The sequence below is a fragment of the Orbilia oligospora genome (assembly GCF_000225545.1).
Source record: "Orbilia oligospora ATCC 24927 unplaced genomic scaffold scaffold00006, whole genome shotgun sequence".
Classification (NCBI taxonomy): Eukaryota; Fungi; Ascomycota; class Orbiliomycetes; order Orbiliales; family Orbiliaceae; genus Orbilia; species Orbilia oligospora.
Genome location: NW_011645563.1, coordinates 15525 through 40207, shown reverse-complemented (window position 1 = coordinate 40207; position 24683 = coordinate 15525). Strand labels below are relative to the sequence as shown.

Sequence of the window (24683 nt, the reverse complement as noted above, 5' to 3'; positions counted from 1 at the left end):
ACGAGGGGGACAAGGTAAGTATACATAGGCAAGTACCTAGTAAGTACTAAGGTACTTATAATGGTACTTAGTACTTAAATTGGGCGGAAAATCCAACACCATGTCAAACGTGCATACAAACTTAGCGGGGGAGTATAAAGTATGGACGTTAACCTATCTTCGTTTGGTTCTTCAGCTAATTAAGTTTATATATAAAGTACCATCCGACCCCGACGAGCACATAAATTTACTTCTATACTCAGGATTTCAAATTGAATCGAAAATGGTGCTTCCTGTGCCCTTATATGAGCTTCGCTGTGGTATGCATCCAGCTACACCTTCGCTTGTCCTGATACTAACAATACATTTGATGTCGCAGGTGTCAACAACTATGACTGGGGTGTGCACTATCCCACTACTCACCCCCACATTCACATCTCACTTATACACCCCCCTTTCTTTCTTGTAGGAAAACCTGGGTCGACCTCCCGTGCCGCTCAATTTGCCGCGGCATCATCAATCGGGATTGCAATTAACGAGGATAAGCCATACGCCGAGGTAACGTGTTACGCATTTCAATTCAAACAATTCGATGTACATCCTGCTAAGTTATTTCGAACTCCGCCCAAAATTAGCTTTGGATGGGAACACATCCGACCCTGCCGTCGACTGATGTAGCGTCTGAGAGAAGCCTACGGGATCTCGTATCCGACAACGAGTCGTTACTAGGGCCAGCTGTTGTTGGCAAATTTGGAGCCGGGACTCTTCCATTCTTATTCAAAGTTCTCAGCATTGGCAAGGCCTTGAGCATCCAGGCGCACCCGGACAAAAGATTGGCCGAGCAGCTGCACGCAGACGACCCGAAGAACTATCCCGGTATGTTGAACACCGGAGACCGCAGTTCGGGCAACGTTCTAGCTAAATCCCGCAAGCAGATGATAACCACAAACCCGAGATGGCCATCGCCATCACGCCATTCACGGGGCTTTGTGGCTTCCGCCCTTTGTCTGAAATAGACCATTTTCTCTCAACCGTTCCAGCATTGCGAAACCTCCTTGGGTCGGCAGCAATTGATTCCTTCAAGAATTTGCTAGCTTCTGAGAATGAGGCAGACAGAAAACGAGGACTTCGGGATTTATATGCAGAACTAATGACTTCGGATTCTGTTGCAATCGCTTCAGGTGCAGAGTCTTTGGTGAGAGCTGCCAAAAGCCAACCTGACACATTTGCGGGAGGTACCCTCCTTTCAAATGGAGGGTCATTCTCCGATCTCATTATCGAGCTCAACAATCAATTCCCGTCCGACGTGGGCCTTTTTTCAACGTTCTTCCTCAATTTCGTTTCACTGTCTCCTGGCCAGGCAATGTTCCTCCAAGCTAACGAACCACACGCGTATCTTTCAGGCGGTCTGTCCCAATGCATCTTCTGCTTCCTTTCTAAGAAGGTTTAGGAGGCTAACTTAAACTTGTAGACATAATCGAGTGCATGGCGGCATCTGACAATGTTGTCCGCGCTGGATTTACCCCAAAATTCAAAGATGTCAAAACTTTGATTAAAATGCTCACATATCGATCAGCTCCGGTTTCTGCGCAGGTTATGAACCCGACTCCCTATCCTTTTGGAATACTAGACCTGAATACAAAATCGGAATCTCTTTTATACAATCCTCCTATCGAAGAGTTCTCTGTGATACGAACAACTCTAGAGAACGGCTCAGTAGAATTCCAAGGCATTCTCGGGCCGAGCATCATCATTTTCACAGCTGGAACTGGTGAGATTAGGGGAGGCGGGATTGTTGGCGAGAAAGTCGTCTCAATCCGTCCCGGAACTGTGGTATTTGTGGGTGCTGGGTTGTACATTCAAATTGAAGGTACTGGGATCGAAGGCTATCGAGCATTCTGTAGCGTGGAACAAGACTGAGTTCTTATTGAAACCCACCAAAATTGGCCCACAACTGTATGTACATGGTATAATTGACAATACAGCGTTTTGCACAAACACCTCGACCGAGTCATCCTTTTGGGTGTTCTCATTTTCAAATGATGTAAAGCATTCTCGGCGTTCTGTCAGAAGCTGCTGTGGCTTGAAATGTCGAAGTCGCAGTAATCCCCTCGCCCGAGTGTAAAAAAACCATGTTGTCTTCTCTTTTTTTTTGAATACCTTTAGGTTTATAGCGGGTATATACCACTTGGTGGTGAAGGGGGACGTGCACACCCATTAACCCGGTCCAATTCTAGGCCTACATCCCGGTGGATCAGCATTCAGTAGGATTCGGAGGGGAGAGAGGCTCGTGTTCATACATGTCGTGATGCTCACTTAGGTTTGATAGGTACTTATTAAACTCTTCAACTCGTTCCTTGTGTGATTTCGCGGCGTCTTTCAACAGGAGCTGGTCGAGCTATGAGGATTTAGTTTAGCGTATTGACTCTCATAAGATCAGTTTAGAATGGTGACAGTGTTACCTTTTTCTTACGTGCTTCTTCAAACTTCCGCTCGGCCTCTGTTTTGTGTTTTCTTTGTTGGGGCATTTCCTGCTGAATTGTGTATGTGCTTGGTCCTTGGTCGTCATTTTCAGGGAGGTTCTTGATGTTTTGCTGGGAGATGTCCTTAGGCTTTAATTGTTTCGAAGGTTTGGTCTTCTTCCTTGATTTATGCTTTACGACACCACTAGAGCCCTTAAGACGTAAAGGGCCGCCAGCAGTGGCGTAGTCATCTTTGGCCATGATCGAGCGCCTGCAGCCGTGGTCGTGGTCGTGGTCGTGGTCGTGGTTATTATTCGTCGTGGATGGGAGAAGAACGTAGACTCCAAGAACGGGGATGTTGTCCCGCCAACAACACCCGGCACCCAAACAACTCCAACAACACCACACATCGCCGCCATCGTCATCGTCATTACCATCACCATCACCATCACTAGCAGCACTGGCACCACCACCACCACCACCACCACCACCACCGCCACCGCCATCACCTCTATTACATCTACCACTGCCACTGCCACTGCCACTCTTACCACCACCTCTTCCACCACCTCTTCCTCCCCTCCTCTTCCTCCCCCTCTCAGTACCATCATCATCGCCATCACTAGGACTACCAACAGCCTCCCATACAGCATATTCTCTTTGGTCATATCATTGGTAGCGAGACCTGAAGGACTTGCTTCAGAACCGACTTGCGCCTCCTGCGATCCGCCCTATCATTCCCGACCATTCAGATTGGGCTGGCCTTGTAGAATGCCATTCATTGGCAATCGCCCTCAGGTCTCATATATTTCATCAACTCGGGAAACTTAACGGAAATTCCGTTGCTTTCTGCAGTCCCGATCTCATAAATTAAATACAAGGATGTCGCGACATCAGAGTAGCCCTGGACGTTCCGATGGCTCACAGTCTGGTCTTCCAGCTGTTCTCTCGAAGAAACTTGTGGTTGTGGGAGACGGCGGATGCGGAAAAACATGCCTTCTCATTAGTTTCTCGCAAGGATATTTCCCTGAGGTACAATTGCCGAGCAAATAAAGTGAATACCGACCGAATACTAAAAGCCCGTCCCAATTAGAAATATGTTCCAACAGTGTTTGAAAACTACATTGCACATACAACACATAAACCCACAGGCAAACCAATCGAACTAGCCCTTTGGGATACCGCCGGCCAAGAAGACTACGACCGATTACGTCCGCTATCGTACCCGGAAACAGATGTGTTATTTGTCTGCTTTGCTGTTGATTGTCCGACGAGTTTCGACAATGTTATGGAAAAGGTAAGCTCGTTCCAAAATCGTATCCCATAATGTTCTAACTTGTCTGAACTTTCAATTTGGCAGTGGTACCCCGAAGTTATGCATTTCTGTCCGACAGTACCATTGATCCTTGCAGGGCTCAAATCTGACCTTCGTCAGGATACCAATGCAATAGATTTACTCCGTACGCAGGGGCTGGCCCCAGTGCCAACGGAACAAGCAATGGATACTGCCCGTGGTATGGGAGCATTGTATATGGAATGTAGTAGCAAAACCATGCAGGGAGTACAGGAGCTATTCGAATTAGCAGTCAATACGGCTGTTGGTAAAGATATCCCTAGCCCGGGAAGTTCACGGACACCCGCAGCCGGCCGGCCAAAAAAACAAAAAACCTGCAAGATCCTCTAAAACTTCATTTCTCCAGTGGGCCACCCAAAGCTTCACTAAGGGGAGTCGAAGTTGCCTTTACCCCCGATGGTCGATTCGGTCGAGGCGTTTTTAATCCACTGATAGCTTGGCTAAGGTATTGTGCCTACAAGTCCGGCTAGTCCTGTTCTGATCATGGAAGTACCTTCCCATCGTGCCCGCTAGATTCGTTCGAATGTAGAAATGGGAGCAACATTAAACTCTGGAATAGAAAATACTCTCGTGCTCAAGGACAGCTTGGCGTACTTATAGGTTTCGTTCCTTCGCGATATCAAGGTGAATCACATAGAGAAACAGAGCGATAGGGTAGTGTGGACTTTTTTCAGTCTCAGGATTTATATCAATTACAACAATTCTACAAAAATGGTGTATTGTCATATATACTGACACAAAGCATAGAAATAGGCCCGAGTTGGTTTGCCTCGTGAACCGTGAACGCAAGAAATTCGGGGGAATTGAAACCAACTTGTATGCCTTGAGATATCTCAATTGATAAAAGGAATTTAGGGACGAAGGGAAACGTAAGCTATCCATCTTATCGGAATGGGGTTAGATCCCTCGTCTATTACTCTTGCACGATTGCGGACGCGGTCCATAATTCGAGATACCCAGGTGTACATATTATTTCTTTTACAATAGGAACTCTTGATTATGAAGAGAAGCCGAGCGGTGGCGGCAAAGGAGAGAAGGGAGGGGAAAACAAGCCCCCCTCTCCCTGTAATATATCCCGGAAAAACGGTACGAGCTATGGCTATAAATTCAGTCATCCAAAGGGAAGTCCGCTAAGCACGGCCTTGCGTGGTAGGCGAGAACCAAGAATTAAAATGAATTATTCATATAGAAGGGGGCCAATAATGGCACACTGGCTAAATTGCAAGAAAACTAAGAAAGGGACCTCCGCGTGGTAAGAAATGCGGGTGAAGCAAGAATGAAAGTCATTCAGAAAAAAAAGAAAGAAAGATAGAAAGGAATATAGAAAGCTATATTTTGGTCGCTTAATTATTCGCGCCAAAAGCGGAAACCCTCGCCTCGGCCCGATTGACGATGCCGTCCGTGGTCTTTGGTATCGACTCAACACCAAATATCCCAATGTCCCTAGCAGATTTTCGTTTCTTTAGGTTCGTGAATTCAACGCCGTTTTGAGATTCAATACCTAGCCCTTCATGCGTGATGTCGTGCTTCTCAATTTCCTCGATTTCGTCCAGATCATCCGCCTCGACTATCTTAGTTGGAACATCAACTTCCGCGGAATTTCCTAGCGAGAAGCGATCTTGCCCCGGAGTCGACGCCATAGAAAGGGATGTAGATGAGCGGTACGTGAGATCGGGTGTCGAGGGAACAGAGGACAAAGAATCATTGGGGTGGAGATGGCCGCCAACGCCATGAACGAGCTCTGCTTCTCCCATGAGCTCCTCTTCAGATACGCTCTGTCGTATAGTGTTTATTGCCAGGGTTTGTTCTTCCTGTGCTGCACGGTGAGCAAGCTGTAAGCCTTCAACTGCTGCCGCACATTGTTCGGAGATACTACGGATGATGTCTGCAATTGCATCAGTCTTTTCTTTGATGTGGCGGTCTGCAACATCATTAAGACTCATCTCCGAGTACCTTCGAGATCCCCTAGGGCTGTTGAAAAACAACCTTCGTTCCATTTCAGGAGAAACATCCTCCCCTTGTTGTGCGGTAGAACTAAAACTGCTTGCTCGTGATTGTGCTCGTGATTGTGCTCGTGAGGGAATTGGCGGTGCAGGAGTTTCATTTGATACTGGGGTAGTCGGGGTCCCGATAGCTTGTTCCATCTCTTCTTCTCCTTCTGTAACATCTGCGAGCTCAAGATTGTCTCCGAAAGAACGAACAATATGCTCCAAGTGCGTAGTCTGACCGTCAATCAGGCTTCGAAGTTGTAGAACGACCCTTTGTGCCTGATCACGCTGACGCAAAAGGTTTGCGTTAGTATGATGTAGGGCGGCAAGCTCTTTACCGTTTTTCTTTCTCTCTTTTTCTAACTCCTCGGCAACCGCCTGTTGGAGTACCAACGCTTCTAGAGCCTCGTCCCTTTGCTTTTCGGTCCCAGAAAGTCGGAGTGTGAGTCGATTCGTCTCATCTTTCTGTTGGTCTATCAAAGATGATAGACGGCGGTTTTCACGCTTGTGACCCTCTATCTTGGCCTTGAGATCGTTCGTTTCCTTCGTAAGCTGGGCTGCAAATGCTTGGAACTTTTCAAACTGAGCTTTCCAACTATCCAGTTCCTCTACTAAGAAGTTATTTCGTTTTGTAACTTTTGTCAATTCCGTATCCATACGATTTTTCAAATTGATAAAGTCCTGCCAAGCTTCGAGGGCATCCCGAGAAAATTGATTGCGTTCACGGATTATTTCATTCAAATGACGGACGGAGACCTTTGTCATGAGAGGCTTTTTAACAGCGCCCCCGAAAATCGCCTTCATGCCGGTATTGCGTGTCTATAATAAGTCCAAAGTTAAAATAAAGCCCGCCGAATGTTCTGGATAATAATGATGACGATGGATGATAATAAAGAGGAAGAGAGTAGTGGATTGACAAAGAGAATATACTTACTAGTTTCTCGCAAACATGGTCGAATACGCTCATAACAGCATCCTGGCGCCACCAATCTGGGTCTTGTATACTTTCGACTTCGCCTCTCATGACGATAATCTGACCAGCAGGAACAAGCTTGCCACCGGCGTATGCAGACCGAAGGTGTGTAGGAACACCAGTGGGACTAACATCTCCGTTTAGAGCTTGAGTTAACCTCGATATCATTTTCGTCCTCTGTCCGGGCGTCCACACAGACGGTGGGCTGCTTGTTAAAACGAAATTCCTATCCAAATCTACCACCAAGGCGTCATTTGGAGCTGAAAAGAGACTCCGACTCTCGGCTGTGAAGCCCAGAATATACGGGCCAGGCTCCTGAACTAGATCCTTCGCATGACGGGCATGGACAAGCGGAACATATAACCCACTCCACTCATACACACGAACGCAATGCCTGATGGTCTCCGCTGCGACTGTGAGTATCGCGGGATAATGACTGACAAAAATTATTCGCCTTGTTGGGGAAAGAGCTGCTTCGATTACTCCGACTATATTCGGAATCGAAAGACAGCTAAAAAGAGGCCACATTGAGAACTGTAGACAAGGCAAAAGAGTTAGATGTTTCAAAGCATGATCTTGATATACTTATCTATATAAAGGGATAATATAAATAAATATAGAAGATGATCATAGATATATCAATACAGGACTTACGTTTTGGAATCCGGTGGGAGAAGACGGGAACTGGTAGCATAGAGCATAATCCTTCATGTCGATTCTGACGAGGTCATTGAGACGCGGGGCTGGAAATGAAAGAATCCGAGAGACTTCCCTACAATTATCACTTGGTCTGAGTGTTTGTTTCCGGGGGTAAACATTAACTGCAGCGGAAAGCACTTACTCTGCGTGGAATAGATTTGTCGCCTTGTTCCAGTGGATCCACATCCCTCTTAGATAATCGCCCAGCAAGTCAAAGAGAGGATACCTAGACAGGAAACTCAAGGCATACGGTATCCAATAAGTCTCGTCTGGAGCATCGAAGAAATCACCACCTTCTACACGCTTCCTCATTTCCCTAATAGTTTCCGCCCTTTTCTCATCGGCCCTTGACCACACGCGCAATGCGATTCCGTAGAGGGTCTGGGATGAATCTTGCTGGAGGACAAAAGTGTGATGAACACAGTGTGGTTGTGTCCTTCCGGTGCAGATCTCGACATCTTGTGGAAAGCAAGCCTATTGGTAAGGTTTCCAGGTTAGTAAATCCGATATTTAATTGAGACTAGGTAGATAAATATGATATAAGGTATACGATAAGAAAAATAACAAAATAAGAAGAAAAAAGAAAGAAAAAAGAAAGAAAAAAAAGGGGGGGGATAATCCGTACCCTCATTGCTGCATGCAATGCTTTGGCAATATCATTTTCTTGTTCAACCCGGGGGCTACTACCCAAAATCTCTGGGAGCCAGAACTGACTAACAGCTCCCTTCATATGGGTGATTTTTCCTTGAGTTGGAGGTGGTGCCCGGACCCATTGAGATGGCTCCCGGCCAACCCCACAAACCAGGTACGCATGGGTAAGAGTCTTGGGTGTCCTCTGGGTAACTTTAATGTTTAACGTAGCAGGTATGGGTTGGGTGATCCGACTGTGCAAAGAGGAGGTTCGACTGGGTATTGGTAGAGGGTTGTCGCCTGCTTCACGCGTGGGAGGTCGGTCGGTGTTAGGTGTAGTAGCGGGGTTCCCAGAACGCGGGCGAGAGATGGTTGAAGGTCTCCTATGGAGGGAAGACATCTTGGTGGTTGTGGTTGTGGTTGTGGTCAAAGCCGTGGTGGCGACTATCCCTTTGTTCTCTCCCTCCTCTCTCTTTCTCTCCTTTTTTTTTTTTTTTGGTTCCTTACTGGATTTTATTCTTTCTTATTTCCCCTCCTCTGCAAGATCTTTTCGGAGTCGAATATTTGATTCCAAATTGATTCTCGATACACCGACTTGCCCGGTTATAAAGGGATGTATACCCAGGTACTTAGGTAAGTACCTAGTATGTGTGTAAAATAAATAACAAATAACAAAACAAAATACAAAAAACCAATTGTAGTATTGGAGGGTCAAAGAATGAACAAAGGAGTGGACAGAAAGGAAGATAGGGAAAGAAGGCAGTAAAATAAGTGGGAAAAAGAACTAAATATGAATATAACAAAGTAAACCGAAAGAAAGATGGGAAGAAAAGAAGGCGACGATGTTGTGACGGCGACGGCAAAACCGATCAGGACGTAAATAGTCGACTGATGAGAGAAAGGAAGAAGGAAAGAAAGAAGGAAAGAAAGAAAGGGGGGGGGAAGCTGGCGCCGACTAGACCCTGTTACTTGCTTGCTAAGAATAAAACATGTACCTAGGTACTTAAGTACTTAGATAGTGTGTAAGTGGACTTACTTAGGCACCAAGAAAGGAGAACGGGAATGGGGAAAGGGGAGGGAGGGAAGGAAGAATAGGGGTAGATGGCAGATGGGAGATGGCAGATGGAGGTTGGTTGGAGGTTGGAGGGATGATGGAGGGGCCAATATTATCTAGTGTATACCAGGTATAACCAACTTACCTCAATAAAAAAAGTATATAGAGAAAATACATAGTACATGAAAAATACATGCAAATAAAAAAAAATATAAATTAAAAAAAAGAAGAGGAAGGGGGAAGGGTAAGGGGAAAGGGAAAAGGAAAGGGGAAGGCGGGATATATTCCCAGTTAGGCAGGGTGCATAGTATATACCTAGTCCTACATAGTACATTAGCACGTCCCGCTTATCGCATCCATTATTATATGTAAAGTATGCAGACGCGTCCCTTGGCAATTGGTGCCAATTCCCATCCCGATTGGCCATCCCCTCCATCCTCAAACTCTTTCCTCACCCTCATCCCATCTTGTCAAATACCGGCCGTTTCATCCGAATGTCCAACAAAACAACAACAACAACAACAACAACAACAACAACAACAACAACAACAACAACAACAACAACAAAAAATCTTCAATGATAGTCAGAATAATAAGAATATTCAGAATAAAAATATAATAAGAATAAGAAGAATAGGAATAAGAATAAGAATAAGAACAATAAGAATAATAAGAATAGTAAGAAAGGTAGTAATAAGATGGATCCCACCGCTCTTTGCTCCGTCTGTGTCGAAGCAGAGTCCAAATACACATGTCCCGTCTGTGCTGCAAGAACATGCTCCCTCGCCTGTTCTAAAAGACACAAGTTGCGCACTTCCTGCGAAGGCCAACAGCGTCCCAGCACCTTCAAATCCAAATCAGACCTACATCACCCGAGTCAAGTAGCTGCCGACTTTGATTTCCTCAACTCTATCCAGAGAGCCTTGGATCGTGCTGCCGATGATCCTCACGGTCCCTTCCGGTCTAAACCCACTCTTGATCGCCGAATCAAAGATATCTGCAACAATCGGGGCCTTGTCGTCCTTCCCGCACCCTGCCAATCGTCCAGAGCCGGTCAAAACCACTCCTTCTACAATAACGATCGCATCATCTGGACTGTCGAATGGGTCTTCAACGGTTCCATCACATCCACTATCCAAGTGTAAGTTGTCTTGAATTCCATATATGCTTACCGAGTACTTTAAGTATGTATTAATCATATCGTCGTCGTAACCCCTGCTAGGGATGAAAGCCTAACCATCAAAGACGCCTTTGAGAACCAGGTCCTTCCTTCCCTTTCAACACCGCCGCCCTCCTCCGATGCCAAGGTCCACCCCTTGAATTTGGTGTACCATTTACGATCGCTCGAACCTCATTCACAGAGCATAACTCTGCTCCCATTGGCTGCTCAGGACACCCTCTCCAAGGCTCTAGCGAATGCAACTATCCTTGAATTTCCAACAATTCAAGTATCCATTGTTTCCTAATTGTCGGTCATCCTTAAGGCCAGTCTATTTCCATATTCAAAAAAGGGTCTACCGTTCATCTACAATACAGAAGAATATCCAGTGTCCCATCTCAATTCTTGCCCTGATATGCTGCTGGCTGCTAGGATGTCGCTTCAAAATTGAGATATCTCTGCGGAGTTGACATCAATTACAACCATGCTCGACAATAATCTATCTGCGGCGAGATCATGGATATAAATACGTATTATAACGATGTTAACAATGATAATAATAATGATAATGGTGGTAATAATAATAATAATAATAATAATAACACAATAACAACAATAAAAGCTAAATTAAAAGTAAATTGAAAACAAACAAACGAAAAAAAAAAAAAAAATGAAAAAAAATGAAAAAAAAATAAAAAAATGAAAATGAACTCCACAACCCCTGCGCTCAACAGACGACTAACGCACGAGCTATAAACCCGAATGACTGTCAGAAACTCTCAGAAAGCCTTCTCTGGGTGTGCTCACGGTATATGGTTAATAAAAAGGCCGTTCAGACTTGTGCTCGGAGGATCTACATTCAAATTCAGAAGGAATGGCATGGAAATCAAGAATGCAACACAAATAAACGAAACACTTCAGAATAATATACCCTCCTGGAACCTTCATGTACGCACATCTCCGAATAGCTATCATGTATTAGTACCGCCTCTATCCTTTTCAAAACCCGTGTCTACATGGTGGTGATGATCGTGGTCGCCATCATGGTGCAGTGTGACTATTTCAGTACAATATTAGCCAAGCAATACCCCGTATGTGAATCGGTGGTTGTCCTTGTATCACCTGAATTAAAGTCTTCGAATGGGTCAGTGCCCTTCTCGCCAGGCGTCGCCGCTTCCTGGTCTGTGCCCGTACCACGAGAAGCACTGATATCGACACTCTCGCTCTCCTTAACCAGACGAAAATTTACAGCGTCTGCCCCCTTCCCGACGGTAGGTATCATGGGTGGCCTCATATGCCTAAGCAATGCCCACTGAGTCGACCGAAAAAAAGGATGGGCCTTTACATCCGATGCCCCCGCTCTAGATCCCAACCTTTTGACCTCGTCCTTGACGAGGAGTTTCCTTATAAGAGATTTGCAAGTCCTTCGGCTTGGTTTTAGCTCAGCATTCTGATAAAATGAGATGAGTCTACTCTTACCCGGATATTTGCGGAGAGCCTGGGGATTCGGGGAATCCCACTTCTTCTCGAAGTATATTAGCAAATGTTGCATTCCTATTCTTACCCTTGAAGGGAGTCGTTCCGTAGAGCATTTCATATATTAGGATCCCCAAAGTCCACCAGTCAACAGCACTAGTGTGACCACAGCCTTTGATAACTTCAGGCGCGATATATTCTTCTGTACCAACAAAAGAGTTAGTTCGAAAATCAGCAATGCAGGATTTTGTATCTATTGTCGGCATCGAATGTGACGATGTGCCGACTCGGGATATTATCATAGTTGGGGCACCGCCGGGGTCTGACTGCTTTGACAGGTCGAAATCCGAAAGCATGATGTGTCCAGACTGGTGTAACAAAATATCTATATCTGGGTATAAGCATAATTTCGGTATCAAAAGGGACGCCGTTTAGACCCACTTTCCGGTTTCAAGTCTCGATATATAAAGCCCATTAAATGTAGATATTCAAGCGCGGCCGTCACTTCCCCGGCATAAAACCTCGCGTCATCCTCTGGTATACATTTCCCTGGTCTCGTTTGTAGAGCTGCTAGATACGTTAGCAGTGTTCCGTTGTAAATATGTGTTTTTGATGATGACGGTTCTATTTACCTCTGAAAAATTCCCCACCGCTACAATATTCCATACAAAGATAAAGATGCTCATCGGATTGGAAAGAATGGTATAGTGTTACAATGAACGGGTGATTGCTAGTTGCAAGAATCTCTTGCTCTGCTAGTGCTCTTTTTATCTTATTTCGCTTGATCATTTCCTTTTTGCTAAGTACTAAACAAGGGTTTGGGTCAGCAGGATATTCTAGGGAACGGGGAACTAGTACATGCCTTTCATCGCGTATAACCTCCCGGATTTTTTCTCTCGCACCAGGTACACCTTTCCCACATCACCTTTACCCAAAAGTTTTATTTTATCGAAACTCTGTGGGCCAACTTCAACATTCCTAACCTTGATAGAGTTCGAGCTATACGTTCTTCGAAAGGCAGCATTGTTTGACCGTTGTTCATCCTTAAATGGTGCTACTGGTAAACTGTAATTGTCTTGAGACCCCCCTTCAGGGTCAATAGTGGGAGGTGAACCTTGTGGAAGCCCCGGTGTTAAAAGTCCGTTCTTAGACTCTGTAGTTGTTGGCCTGCTTGGCGATCCAGGTACGCCGCTGAACAGACCCTGGGCATTGGGAGCGGAGGCTACTCTTCGAAGTTTACGTGCAAGTTCCTCTTTCTTTGCATTAGCGTCCGCATTGGAGATATTTCCCTTAGGTGTTTCCGGAGGGGAAGGGGGTCGACTGTTTTCGTGATGATGTCTGATTGCTGGGGGCCCTTGGTGGGCAAAATACGGATTTGCATGCGCTGTTGGTGATATGTCTACCGGCTCAAGTGCTGCCCCGGTGCTGGCTGAAGAGGGACTACGACCACGGAAGAGACGCGTTTGGCGAAACGGGTGGAGGCTTGTCGACTGTTGTGTTTCGTGGCTAGGTGAGCTATGCCCGCTATTCGTGATACGGAAGAAGTTCTTTATTCTCTGAGGGAAATGTGACGTGGAGAAGTTAGAAGGTGAGGATTTCGGGCTCTGTCCAGGCACGTTCGACCTCTTCTCAGCAGGTTGAGGAGAATTGGATCCGAATAATTGCGTCATTGTGAGGAACTCGGGCGGCTGTGTGCCGTCGGTGATGTAGCCCGGCGCCCTTGTAGAGTTTTGATGATACTACAGAATGTATATATTATATCCTGATTCAATGCTATTGATAACTGGCCGCCCTGCAAGGCGTCGTCGCAGGGATCACCGAGCTACTTTTTAAGCAAGTAGACAGAGGGCTGCTGGAATAACACCAGCCTCGGGGGTTCGAAGAAGCATAGGCCAAATAGACTCGACCACTGTTTAATTGTGAAGGAGTTGGGAATACGAGGAGATAATACAACCTCTACTTTGCCGGCTAGAGAATTTAGACTGAAGTTATATGTAGCTGGCAAAAATCATGGTATTAAATGGGGTTTATAAGCATCCGGCAATGCGATGGCAACTCTTCTGGTGTCAGCCAGTTGTGGGTTGTTTTAGGACCTGTTCACAGGCGAAAGGGACCAATGGAAGGAAACCCAGGCTAGGCTCAGCCACACAATAAATAGTATTACCACCACCTCCACCACCTCCACCACCTCCACCTCCCACTACCGCCGTCACTACCAGTACCATCACCACAATGCCCTCATATAAATTAGACAGGCCGGTCCTTCATAACGCCCCTGCCAAAAAAATCGATGATTGTGGCGAAACGGTCCCGTTCTGTCACTTCTAACGCCGTTTTTAAAATCCCAAATTGGTCACTTGCGTCTTCCTGGGCTGTGGCGATAATTAGTATTGCTCTCTAGAAAAATGCTTGGAAGTACACTTATGCATGTATAGCTTACCCTGTCGTATCGCCCTAATTGCGGCATTCCCAGCTGTGCAGGTTGGACATTCTGGGGGCTCGATAGATGTATTCAGACACCGTTGGTGGAAGGAGTGTTTACATAGAAAATGCACAACTGGAAGCTCCAGGGCTGCTCCACAGAATGTACAGCGGGTGGGCTGGAAAATCGCCGGCTTATCTTCCAAGTCCGCAATTTCCTGCTTCCGCATTGTCGTGTCACGTCGATACCCGTCGATGTAGCCTTGGTCCTGCACCGCCGGGTTGATATACGTCTGTAACTTAAATATTAAGAGCATCGGTCTCTTACCTGTTGGATTTCTAGGCGTTCTCTCTCGATCATGTCGCTCAGGTACCTTCTAACCATCCTCACTGTTGCAACACCGTTCTTACTGAGAACCTGGACAACTTGTAAGGGAGCCATCAACCCTTCTTTCTCTATCGTCTCCAAAATTTTCAGCAATTCATCCCCTGCGGCCTCAAGGATTTTTGGGCTGGAAGCGATATAAGCCAACGCTGCTGGATAGAGTTGTGGTTCCTTTTGGCCGTATTTCTTCAGGGCCGTCATGACGCCAGCTGTATCATGTGCCGATGTATGCGATCTGAAAATATCGAAGAAAAGCTCTTGATCTTCACGAACGCGCGTTGTTCCCTCCTGGAAATTGCACAAATGGGATAAAAGGAGAACATCAGATGTACCTAACACCGTTTCGGCGCTCTCCAACATTAACCTTGCCTTTGCGCTCCATATATTGCCTGCCTCGGACATGTCTTGACTTGCATGGTGTAGGTATATCTCAAATAATGTCGAGCGAACTTCCGAGAGAGTATCTTTTGCCTTCGCAGTTGATAGCAAGGATTCTAAAAACCTCACGAATTCAAAAGGGTGGTCAACAAATAGAGAAAATGCCGTTCGTGGCAGTGGCACTCTGTACGTAATGGATTTCTGCGTCTGTCGGTTTTCTGCTTCAGGACTGGGGGGAGCGGCAACCGAGAGGGGGTTAACGAGATATGGAAGTTGTAAAAACGCTGCATAGCCTTGAAGGCCACCGGTGCTAGACTGAGGAGCAGGTACCTCTTCGGTGGGTACCTCCTCTCGCGGAACGTAGCCTCCGGTATAGAATTCAATAAACAGAGATGTTGTCTCAAAAGGCAATTCATCTAACAAGACTCGTCCCCATTTCAGAAGATTCCGTTGCATCTTTTAGGAGCAAGTTAGAGGTTACGTCAGATACAACTAAGAAAGGTTGGCCCTCAGCAAGGCAAGGAATACTTCAAAACCTACTGTATCCGGTTGTAAAGTCACGAGAAAATTAATCCCGTCTTGAAATTTCTGCATATCCTCCATGAAAATATCCATCACTATATCATGTTCGGAATTCTGCCGGGCTAGGAATGCAGCTTGTCCAAAATACCCAGCTTGACGGCATAAAGAGATCACAGTATTTAGATCGAATCGCTGGCCTTTATCTGACCTGATGAAGCTTTCAAGCTTCTCGACGTCCTTGAGTTTCGCGTAACAATTTAAAAGGAGGGTAGTGTGTTCTGTTGTAACATATTCGGAATGTCGATGTAGCTCTTCGAGGTATTGAATAAGGTTCGGGATTCTTTGAATGTCAAGAAACTAAACCACAAAACATGTGAGATATTTGATACAAAACTTTGCACTGACTGTTATCTTACTCTCCGTATCACCTGAGAGGGTTGGGTGCCTTCGATTGCTTGTATATATTGGTACATAGCATTATCATAATCGCCTTTGGAAAAGAGGAAATCTGCATATCGGCAATTTATCTGATTTATTTCGGCACTTGTTATCTTTGACTTCTGTGCAAGTTTGAGGGCTGTCGGGTATAGATCGCGTTGATATAGGAGATTCAACCGATCAGAAAGCGCTCTCTCTTTGAGTCTAATCATCTACCGCGACAAAAGAACATATTAGCTATTTATCGTACGAAATTTGGATAATTTCTTTCATAAGATACCTTATAATCCGAAGTAAGAATGTGGATGGCCCCCCATTCATAAACAATACCCCTTACACCGCCCGTGAAGGCCTCGATGTGAGCGATAAACTGAAGGTCTGTATCTAGAACTACTAAAGTATTAACCTCAAAAAAAGTGTCCCGTTTTGCGGAAATATGGTGGCGCGAGTTCGCGGCTGTGTTAGTAGGCCCGGTTGACGGAGCTTGCGGTGGTAGCAGTAATACAACATACTCCCCGAAGGAACCAGCAAAGCTTTTAGAACCTTCATAGGCATAACAGGGTCCACGCCCGTCCTGGCCGTAGTAGTAAAGAGCATCGTTTCTTGCGACAAGGACGGACCCGGAAACCTCGTCCATAGTTAAGCAGCCTAAAGCGCACCCAGCTGTTTCTAGTACCCTTGGCGGCGGGATGTGGCCTCTTATTGAAGTTTTAATTGTCATCACCCGCTCGATCGTTGTGACATATAAGGCGCATGTACCGTTTTCATTGGCGAACTGGATACCAGTAATCGGCTCGTCGGATTCAAATATCGTCCTCTGCTTAGTCCCCCTATCGTGAACAAGATCCCCACGAACTAGAACTATCACCCCGTTGGCGAAAGCTGCAGCAACATCTGACAAATCTTCGGTTGTGGAGAAGCAAGTCATCTTGAAATCGGCATTTATCTGTCAGCGGTACTCTACAGATTACATGACATCAACTGTACGAGAATATAAGCTTACTGGAAAAATAGACTGCACATTAATCCGTAGAGTCGACAGAAGTTGAAAAGAAAACTCCTTCTTGTTCGAATCCTTGAGGATCCAAACTTTCATCTCAGGCGGTTCTCGAAGGTCTTCCTGTTCTCTGCTAGTAAGCTCACAGCGCACACTATGTTTAACTACCACAACATACCGAAATAGAAACAAGAATTTGGCGGGATTCGAGGTACTTTGCATGTGTGATAGGGCGGGATTCGTGTGCCTTCCAGACTAGGCTTTTACGATACTTTGGTGACAGCGTAACTATACTGCCATTTGAAAGCCCGAGAAATATACAGCGCATCCCTGAGCAGAGACAGGTGATTTGGTCCTAGGAATCTCCCGCCTTTAGCATTAATAAGCTTGACAACGTGGTGGCACTGGAAGGGTGTCGTGATACCTGTCCTAAGAAGTCGTCTACCGGAAGCCTCGTCGTCGAAGCATCGAAAAATGTGAATGTTTTCCACTAATTAAGAAATACCTGATTAGTTGAGAACGCAAGGAATAACATTTATCTTTCAACTCACGATCTTTGAAGCCATTGTGTCTGTCACGGCGTTAACAATCTTTCATTCAAAATCGATTCAGAGAAACCCTCGTTTTACTGATTTTTCTACCACAAATATGTTTTTATTGTATGATTTTTTCTGGAACCTGATAGCTTGTGCCTCCCCGATCGAAAGTAAACCGGTATGTCAAAGAATATATCTCGGACTTGTGACGTTGTGATGGAAGTCGCGCGGATCATTAACTCACACCGCGAAGGGCGTAAGGAAGGATTATGCAGGCGATTGCAGGGTCCGCGAGATGCCAGCGACTTGACTGAGTATATAAGTACATGTATCTGGGTACTATGCCAGTACCCAAAATAACGGGGTCTAGGTCAGTAGACAGTAGCTTGGTAAGTGCTTGTTAGGAGGTAAGAGGTATGGACCTTAGTCTGATATCAGTCTGGGGGCATGTATGCAACCATAAGAGGCAAAGCGCAAGGGCCAAGCAGCAACACTAAACCTCCTCCACAACATCAATGCCGATATAAATCGAAATCTGACATCGGATATCCACGTCACATCACACTTACATCGAATTGAATCTAACATCGCTATGCGACTAAGTCAACTTTCTAGTCTCGAAAGAGAGGTCCTTGACGAATACCGGACCCTTCTACAAAATTTAAACCAGGTATCTAGGCAGTCCTTGACTAAAGCCTCTCCCTGCATCTGAATAAATGGCAGATGAACTAAGATCTCCACTTACATAGCTCTCCACCACAATCGGTACGCTAGCGAATCAGCCAACATCTCAAACAATCGACTCTCTCCGGCTTCTCGAACGAAAAACTGGCCTTGTTAGCACTTTAATGAAGGCCTCGGTCTATAGCATTATTCTACAACAGGAGCTTCATTGTGAAAGTTCTGGAGAAGGTAAGGTCCCCTGTTTAATTTTACCGCTTGCTTCCCCCCGTCCCCAGCATGCGACTTCATTTTCCACATCCGTGCTGCCAATACCAAAAGACAGCATACAGCGAAAGAATGTTTCAAACAACATCCAAAAGGGGTTATCCGTATCCAAGAAATATATTAACAAGAAGGCTCAATGTTTATATACAGCAAACCGCGCAGCCTCCCCGCCTCTAACATCGAGACAAAGCTGAGCAAGGGTACAAGCACAACTCAATCATGATGGATAAACTTCAGGTAACCACGGGTACTAATAGACACCGCGGCCGTAATATGCCTTCCGGACATCCACGATCTTTTTGCCCCTGCCCTTAGCAATAGCATCTTTGAAACCACAAATGGTTAGCATGGCTCTTCCAGCTGCTGGGTTAACTTGGGAATTAGCTGTAAAGTCCGTGGTTGGCTTACCAGGCGTCTTTTGGGCTGTCAGTGCTTGTACTGTGGCTTTGATTACATTCATCGGATTTCGCGACCTTTCCACTCGTGCGGCAAGGTCGGAAATACCAGCACAGCGGCAAATTTCAAAAATGTATTGCGAACATCGGACACCAAATCCTATTGTGTAGCTAGGCATCAATACGTTTCCCAAAGACGTCACAGGGAGTCTTGCTGTTCTCACCTGGTGGCCTTGACATCAAGAGTACCTCCACAGCCCCCATCTTGACTTTGACGTTTCCATGTATAGTACGATCCTCATATCTTACGATCGGCCGCAGATTTTTGATAGCTTGATATTGGGATAAACGGCTAGCAAGTTCTCCCGAGGTAGAACTAGCTTCTCCTATCCCTATCATACCATTCCCGTCGCCTGCTATTGTCAAAACATATTGCTTAGCGATCTTCCCGAGCCTTGTCTGATTAGTAACACGGTGGGTGACAAGTTCGCGGATTTTTAATGATTGGAGGTAAAGTATTGGGAGACCGGTTAAGCGGGAAAGATCCTTTATTTTGTTTTCGTCATCTTCTTCTCCTTGTTGGAATTGAGTATCTTCCATCTTCGGGACGGGCTGGCTGGGCCAGCGTCCCGACTTTGGGACTCCAGAGGGTGTGCTGTCGAGGAATGGATCGACTCTTGATAAATCAGTGAAATACGGTAGGCTAAATGAATCTCGCCTTCGTGGCTTCCACCGAAGAGGGGCTGTCCGGGAGATACCGTTTTCAACATCGAGCAAAGCAGAAATTTGTTCCTGCTGATAGAAAGGCTGCAGGGTTTCTCTGGTGATGTGTTTGGTCTCCGGTTTTAACAACAATGCAGTGGTTGAAAGGTGCTGTTTTCGCAATCTTGGTAGATACGTATTCATATGGAAAACTAAGGAGCTAGTAAGGCTTCTGACTCCTGTCGGGGTGGGCATTGTGTGTGTATGTGTGTGTGGCACTGGATAGAGCTCGATGGTATCGGTATCGAAAGAACGTGGTCCAATGCTACTATTGTCGTGATCGTACCTGTTGTATTAGAATCAAGAGACCAACTAACTGAGAATGAACCAATTCCTTAGGCCATGTGTATGCCCTGGCATCGCGTGTAGAGGTCGTGAAAAGAATTTAAATTGAAGATAAGGTTGCTAAAGAATTTTCGACAGTTGAGGTTCAAGCGAACGAGAACGAGATGTTTGGTTCCTTGGCAGACTGCCGCTGGACATGCCCTGCAAACATTAAGACCGGGTGGCTGCCCCGCCTTGAGCTTCCTCCCGACTGTAACTCCCTCCCTTCATTCCACTTCACTCCGCTCTGCTCCTTCTGTCACTCTCCCGCTAAATCGCCGACGTTCTCTTCATCAAGTATTCTGAATCCATCCAGCTTCATCAAATTTTTTGGAGGACAACCAAACCTCGTACCGGCCGGCTCGGTGCCGTCATCTCTCGCGTGGCCTCCTTGCGGCTGACCAGAGAGATTTGTCGTGAACTATCTCGAACCTCCAATACAACAAGTATCAAAAACCAATATCAACTTGACACAAAAAATAATTTTGGATTCTATATTTACCTCCACCTTGGACGGCTCTCTCTCCACCCCAGACGAGCCTCGATAAACCGCCTCCATAGATAATGCAAGCTCCGACGCCGGGACCCGGCACCGCCGGCGACGATGTTATATCATCTGTCCGGAAAAAAATAGAGAAAGAGAGAATGCTAATAACCGCTGCACGCTCTATGCGACAGTCTACTGACAATGCTAGCGTACAACAACGTCTTGACTCTAGCATTCGGGAGTCACAATCGAATATCAATTATCTCGAGGGTGTCATCCGGGACTTGCAGAATAAGCGGATGCAAAATATATCCGCTGGAATAGACAACATATCCCTCAATTCAACTAATGCCTACTCCGAGAGCCCTCCTACTCCACCGCCTAAAAATCAAAGGGATTCCTCTCACGAGCCTGACCCGGTGTATAATGCAGCACCCGGAGGCGGCCCGAGGCCCCCCTTTGCACAACCCGGTCCAGGCCTCCATAAAAGCAGACCGACGTACTCGAAACTCGGTGAGTGCAACCAGGGCCAATTGCTGCGTTCGGAAAGCTGATGAAACGAACTGCTTTGTAAGACCTTATCAAATATGATTCACCTCATCTCGGCCCGCGCATTACATTGATGTTATCCCAGTTGGAATTCAAACTGAGCGTAGAGAAACAGTACAAGGAAGGGATTGAGAAAATGGCCAAGCTCTACCAGATGGAAGGGGACCGCCGTAGTCGAGCTGATGCGGATTCAAAACGAGTCGAAAGCAATCAAAAAATACATCTTTTAAAACAGGCTCTTAAGCGCTATGAGGACCTCCATGTTGACGTGGAAGGTGATGCCCAAGGAGACGGTAAGTGCTCTTCTGCTTCCCCTCAGGCTTACTCCAACCTTCCAAAGTAGTTTCTTCTCTTGTCTCTACTTTCAAAAAACAAAGGGCGGATGAGAGGGGGGCTAGCGTATAGTATGTTTTAGATAATGTGAAAAGCTCACTGAATAATTCAATCAGACGACAGCATAAATGCGCCAAATATTCGACGACCCTTGACCGGGAGGCTACACATCAAGATTTTAGCAGTCAAAGACGTTGACCATGCGGCTACGTCGCGTTTTGGAAGGGCCCCAGAAACCTTCGTTACTGTCAAAGTCGAGGACGTGATCCGGGCCAAAACGAAGCCGTCGAGAAACGAGCGTTGGGTCGACGAATCAAATGAAATCGACGTTGACAAGGCAAACGAAATCGAAATAACCGTTTATGACAGATCTGGAGACCACCATCTACCAATTGGCATGATGTGGATTCGCCTGTCTGACATCGTTGAAGAGCTCAGGCGGAAACGTATTGAGCAGGATATTTCAGCTACTGGCTGGGTTAGCGCTGAAAACATGGAAGCTTCAAGCCACGGGAACTATTCAACCCCATTAAGTACACCGCAATCCACAGCCTCATCAGGGGCACCACATACTGCTACACCTGGGAACATACCACACGACCCCGAGGAACCAAAGCCGGTTTTTATCGACGCATGGTTCGTTCTTGAGCCCGTTGGACAGATTCAGCTCCAGCTCAGTTTCGGTGAGGCTTCACCAGGCGCAGATTTTATCGTGAACATACTCCTAACTACCATTAACCCTCATAGTTAAATATAATAAAAATAAGCGACCCTTTGATGTCGGACTGAACCGGAAGGGGGCTGTAAGGAAGCAAAAAGAAGAAGTTCACGAAACATACGGCCACAAATTCGTCCAGCAACAATTCTACAATATTATGAGATGCGCTCTTTGTGGGGACTTTCTCAAGTATAGTGTCGGTTACCAATGCGAAGATTGCAAGTACACCTGCCATAAAAAATGTTACCCGAAGGTTGTGACGAAATGCATCTCTAAATCGAATGCCGAAACGGATCCCGAGGAAGAAAAATTGAATCACCGAATCCCCCACAGGTTTGAACCCACGACCAACTTCGGTGCGAATTGGTGTTGTCATTGTGGCTACATGCTCCCCGTGGGCAAAAAGAATGCTAGGAAATGTACAGGTAAAAAAAACTTTTCATTTCTACTCCATGCTTGCTCCAGAGCCCCACCTACAACCGAGTTCTATTTCAAGATAAATCGAAATCCAATACTGCTCATCCGGTATCGTATTTTAGAAGCTAATCAATGTGGTGTAGAATGCCAACTCACCTGTCATGCACAATGCGCCCATCTGGTGCCCGACTTTTGTGGGATGTCGATGGAGGTCGCGAATCGCATTCTGAGCGAGATTGGGAAAACGAAGCGCAATGGCGTGTCGGGGCCAGGACACATGGCAGACAGAACTCTAAGGACTAGCCAAGTTCCACTTGTCTCCCCTCGACCTGCGTCTGTTGGCAGCGAGACGCTCGTTGATTCGATATCTCCGGAAAATCGAGTTACACCAATACAGACACAGGCTGGGCAATCTCCGACATTGTCAGTTTCGAGCCAGCCAGCTGTATTTGACCCCTCTGGCCACGACGGCAAAGGTGCTTACAACGCCGCCGCCAAGGCTTATGGGCCGTATAGTCCGATACCTCCGCCCCCACCTCCGCCCCCACCTCAGTCTAGGCCGCAGTCTACTTCAATAGCTGCAGCTGCAGCCGCTGCAGCCCTTGGTGGAAGGCCCAACACCACCGGACGACAGGAACCAGGCTATCGCCCAGTAAGCCAAGTCCCGTATAACCCATCGACCATGCCGAATTCGACCCCCGTTTATCAACCGGCGCAGGCTACGGTGAATCCTCTTGACCAACAGCGGATGTCTATTGGGTATATCCCCCCCTCCCCCACCCCCACCCCCGCAAGCCAACCCGTCGACCCCGATCCAAACATCTATACAACAATATCCTCCAATTGGAATCGCGGCGCAGAATAAACAGGCGGCCTATCCCGCAGCTCCAACTGTACAACCGCCTCAGTCCCAGGTGGCTAAAACGATGAGACCTGAGTCAGCTCGTAAGATAGGTTTGGATCATTTTAACTTTCTCGCGGTTCTCGGAAAGGGCAATTTCGGAAAAGTCATGCTCGCCGAAACAAAGGCTACGAAGCAGCTCTACGCTATCAAAGTGCTGAAAAAGGAATTTATCATTGAAAATGACGAAGTGGAGAGCATTCGATCTGAGAAGCGCGTATTCCTAATTGCGAACAAGGAACGTCATCCTTTCCTTCTAAACTTACATGCCTGCTTCCAAACAGAAACTCGTGTATACTTTGTTATGGAATACATAAGTGGGGGCGATTTGATGTTACATATACAACGAGGTCAATTCGGGACAAAACGAGCGCAGTAAGTGATCCCGGATACTAGGCATTCGCCGTGGCTAATTATCAAAAAAAAAAAAAATAGATTTTATGCAGCGGAGGTTTGTTTGGCTTTGAAATATTTCCACGAAAATGGCGTTATTTATCGTGACTTAAAGCTTGACAATATTCTGCTTACACTGGATGGTCATATTAAAATTGGTGACTACGGTCTCTGTAAGGAAGAAATGTGGTACGGCTCTACTACCAGTACCTTCTGTGGGACGCCGGAGTTTATGGCACCCGAAATATTGTTGGATAAACGGTACGGTCGAGCAGTAGACTGGTGGGCATTTGGTGTATTAATCTATCAAATGCTGCTTCAGCAATCTCCTTTTAGGGGGGAGGATGAAGACGAAATATACGACGCTATCCTGTCAGATGAGCCCCTCTACCCCATACATATGCCGAGGGATTCTGTTTCTATTTTGCAAAAGGCGAGTTCGAGACCAAAAAATGCTGGTATTACCTGGGTTTTGCTAACTCTTCATATAGTTACTCACGCGAGAGCCGGAACTGCGCCTGGGATCTGGCCCTACTGATGCCCAGGAGATCATGTCTCATGCCTTCTTTAGGAACGTAAACTGGGACGATATATATAATAAACGGGTGCCATCGCCCTTCTTACCCCAGATTAGCTCTCCAACCGACACCTCCAATTTCGACCAAGAATTCACTAGTGTTACTCCAGTCCTTACTCCAGTGCAATCGGGTAAGCCTATCTCTTGTGGAAAAATATAGCGCAAACGGAACACTGACCTATCTTGAATAGTTCTCACCCAAGCGATGCAAGAAGAGTTTCGTGGATTCTCGTACACAGCTGATTTTGTATAGTCACCGCGGTTGGTCTAGTCCTGGTTGTTTCCTCTTTTTTTTTTGGACCCCAAGAGGAAGTGTAATAGCGCTAGTGTATCATCGTCGCATGACAGATCCGAATTGCTGCTTTTTTTTCGAGTTGTGTTCCCCCATCAAGGGGTCAGCCCGCGAGTATTATTTCTCCGAATTTAAA

General features: G+C 46.2%; 10 protein-coding genes across 10 annotated transcripts; 5 read left to right on the top strand and 5 right to left on the bottom strand.

The window, feature by feature from the left end:
* Positions 1-262: 262 nt before the first annotated feature.
* Positions 263-1899, top strand: AOL_s00006g15 (uncharacterized protein; the record flags this gene model as incomplete). Its single annotated transcript, XM_011119324.1, has 5 exons — positions 263-299; positions 359-537; positions 615-855; positions 915-1385; positions 1451-1899. The coding sequence occupies 5 exons, from the start codon at positions 263-265 to the stop codon at positions 1897-1899; spliced, it is 1377 nt and encodes a 458-aa protein (XP_011117626.1).
* A 297-nt stretch (positions 1900-2196) lies between these two features.
* Positions 2197-3189, bottom strand: AOL_s00006g14 (uncharacterized protein; the record flags this gene model as incomplete). The annotated part of the gene is made up of 4 exons (XM_011119323.1): positions 2197-2218; positions 2280-2377; positions 2442-3069; positions 3152-3189. 4 exons carry the CDS (start codon positions 3187-3189, stop codon positions 2197-2199), a joined length of 786 nt encoding a protein of 261 aa, XP_011117625.1.
* Positions 3190-3323: 134 nt separating this feature from the next.
* On the top strand, positions 3324-4125 carry AOL_s00006g13 (uncharacterized protein; the record flags this gene model as incomplete). The annotated part of the gene is made up of 3 exons (XM_011119322.1): positions 3324-3473; positions 3535-3738; positions 3802-4125. 3 exons carry the CDS (start codon positions 3324-3326, stop codon positions 4123-4125), a joined length of 678 nt encoding a protein of 225 aa, XP_011117624.1.
* A 1013-nt stretch (positions 4126-5138) lies between these two features.
* On the bottom strand, positions 5139-8485 carry AOL_s00006g12 (uncharacterized protein; the record flags this gene model as incomplete). The annotated part of the gene is made up of 5 exons (XM_011119321.1): positions 5139-6602; positions 6718-7290; positions 7411-7528; positions 7598-7929; positions 8081-8485. The coding sequence occupies 5 exons, from the start codon at positions 8483-8485 to the stop codon at positions 5139-5141; spliced, it is 2892 nt and encodes a 963-aa protein (XP_011117623.1).
* Positions 8486-9514: 1029 nt separating this feature from the next.
* On the top strand, positions 9515-10605 carry AOL_s00006g11 (uncharacterized protein; the record flags this gene model as incomplete). The annotated part of the gene is made up of 3 exons (XM_011119320.1): positions 9515-9722; positions 9827-10280; positions 10362-10605. The coding sequence occupies 3 exons, from the start codon at positions 9515-9517 to the stop codon at positions 10603-10605; spliced, it is 906 nt and encodes a 301-aa protein (XP_011117622.1).
* Positions 10606-11269: 664 nt separating this feature from the next.
* AOL_s00006g10 (uncharacterized protein) lies at positions 11270-13444 on the bottom strand (the record flags this gene model as incomplete). Its single annotated transcript, XM_011119319.1, has 6 exons — positions 11270-11355; positions 11421-11722; positions 11778-12159; positions 12216-12341; positions 12407-12580; positions 12637-13444. 6 exons carry the CDS (start codon positions 13442-13444, stop codon positions 11270-11272), a joined length of 1878 nt encoding a protein of 625 aa, XP_011117621.1.
* A 577-nt stretch (positions 13445-14021) lies between these two features.
* AOL_s00006g9 (uncharacterized protein) lies at positions 14022-17137 on the bottom strand (the record flags this gene model as incomplete). The annotated part of the gene is made up of 8 exons (XM_011119318.1): positions 14022-14146; positions 14215-14464; positions 14524-15414; positions 15499-15837; positions 15897-16130; positions 16199-16846; positions 16922-17048; positions 17094-17137. The coding sequence occupies 8 exons, from the start codon at positions 17135-17137 to the stop codon at positions 14022-14024; spliced, it is 2658 nt and encodes an 885-aa protein (XP_011117620.1).
* Positions 17138-18649: 1512 nt separating this feature from the next.
* Positions 18650-19751, bottom strand: AOL_s00006g8 (uncharacterized protein; the record flags this gene model as incomplete). Its single annotated transcript, XM_011119317.1, has 3 exons — positions 18650-18723; positions 18808-18954; positions 19019-19751. 3 exons carry the CDS (start codon positions 19749-19751, stop codon positions 18650-18652), a joined length of 954 nt encoding a protein of 317 aa, XP_011117619.1.
* A 693-nt stretch (positions 19752-20444) lies between these two features.
* AOL_s00006g7 (uncharacterized protein) lies at positions 20445-23249 on the top strand (the record flags this gene model as incomplete). The annotated part of the gene is made up of 5 exons (XM_011119316.1): positions 20445-20880; positions 20943-21209; positions 21366-21932; positions 21997-22392; positions 22528-23249. 5 exons carry the CDS (start codon positions 20445-20447, stop codon positions 23247-23249), a joined length of 2388 nt encoding a protein of 795 aa, XP_011117618.1.
* Positions 23250-23310: 61 nt separating this feature from the next.
* AOL_s00006g6 (uncharacterized protein) lies at positions 23311-24508 on the top strand (the record flags this gene model as incomplete). Its single annotated transcript, XM_011119315.1, has 4 exons — positions 23311-23660; positions 23721-24111; positions 24170-24386; positions 24447-24508. The coding sequence occupies 4 exons, from the start codon at positions 23311-23313 to the stop codon at positions 24506-24508; spliced, it is 1020 nt and encodes a 339-aa protein (XP_011117617.1).
* Positions 24509-24683: the final 175 nt, after the last annotated feature.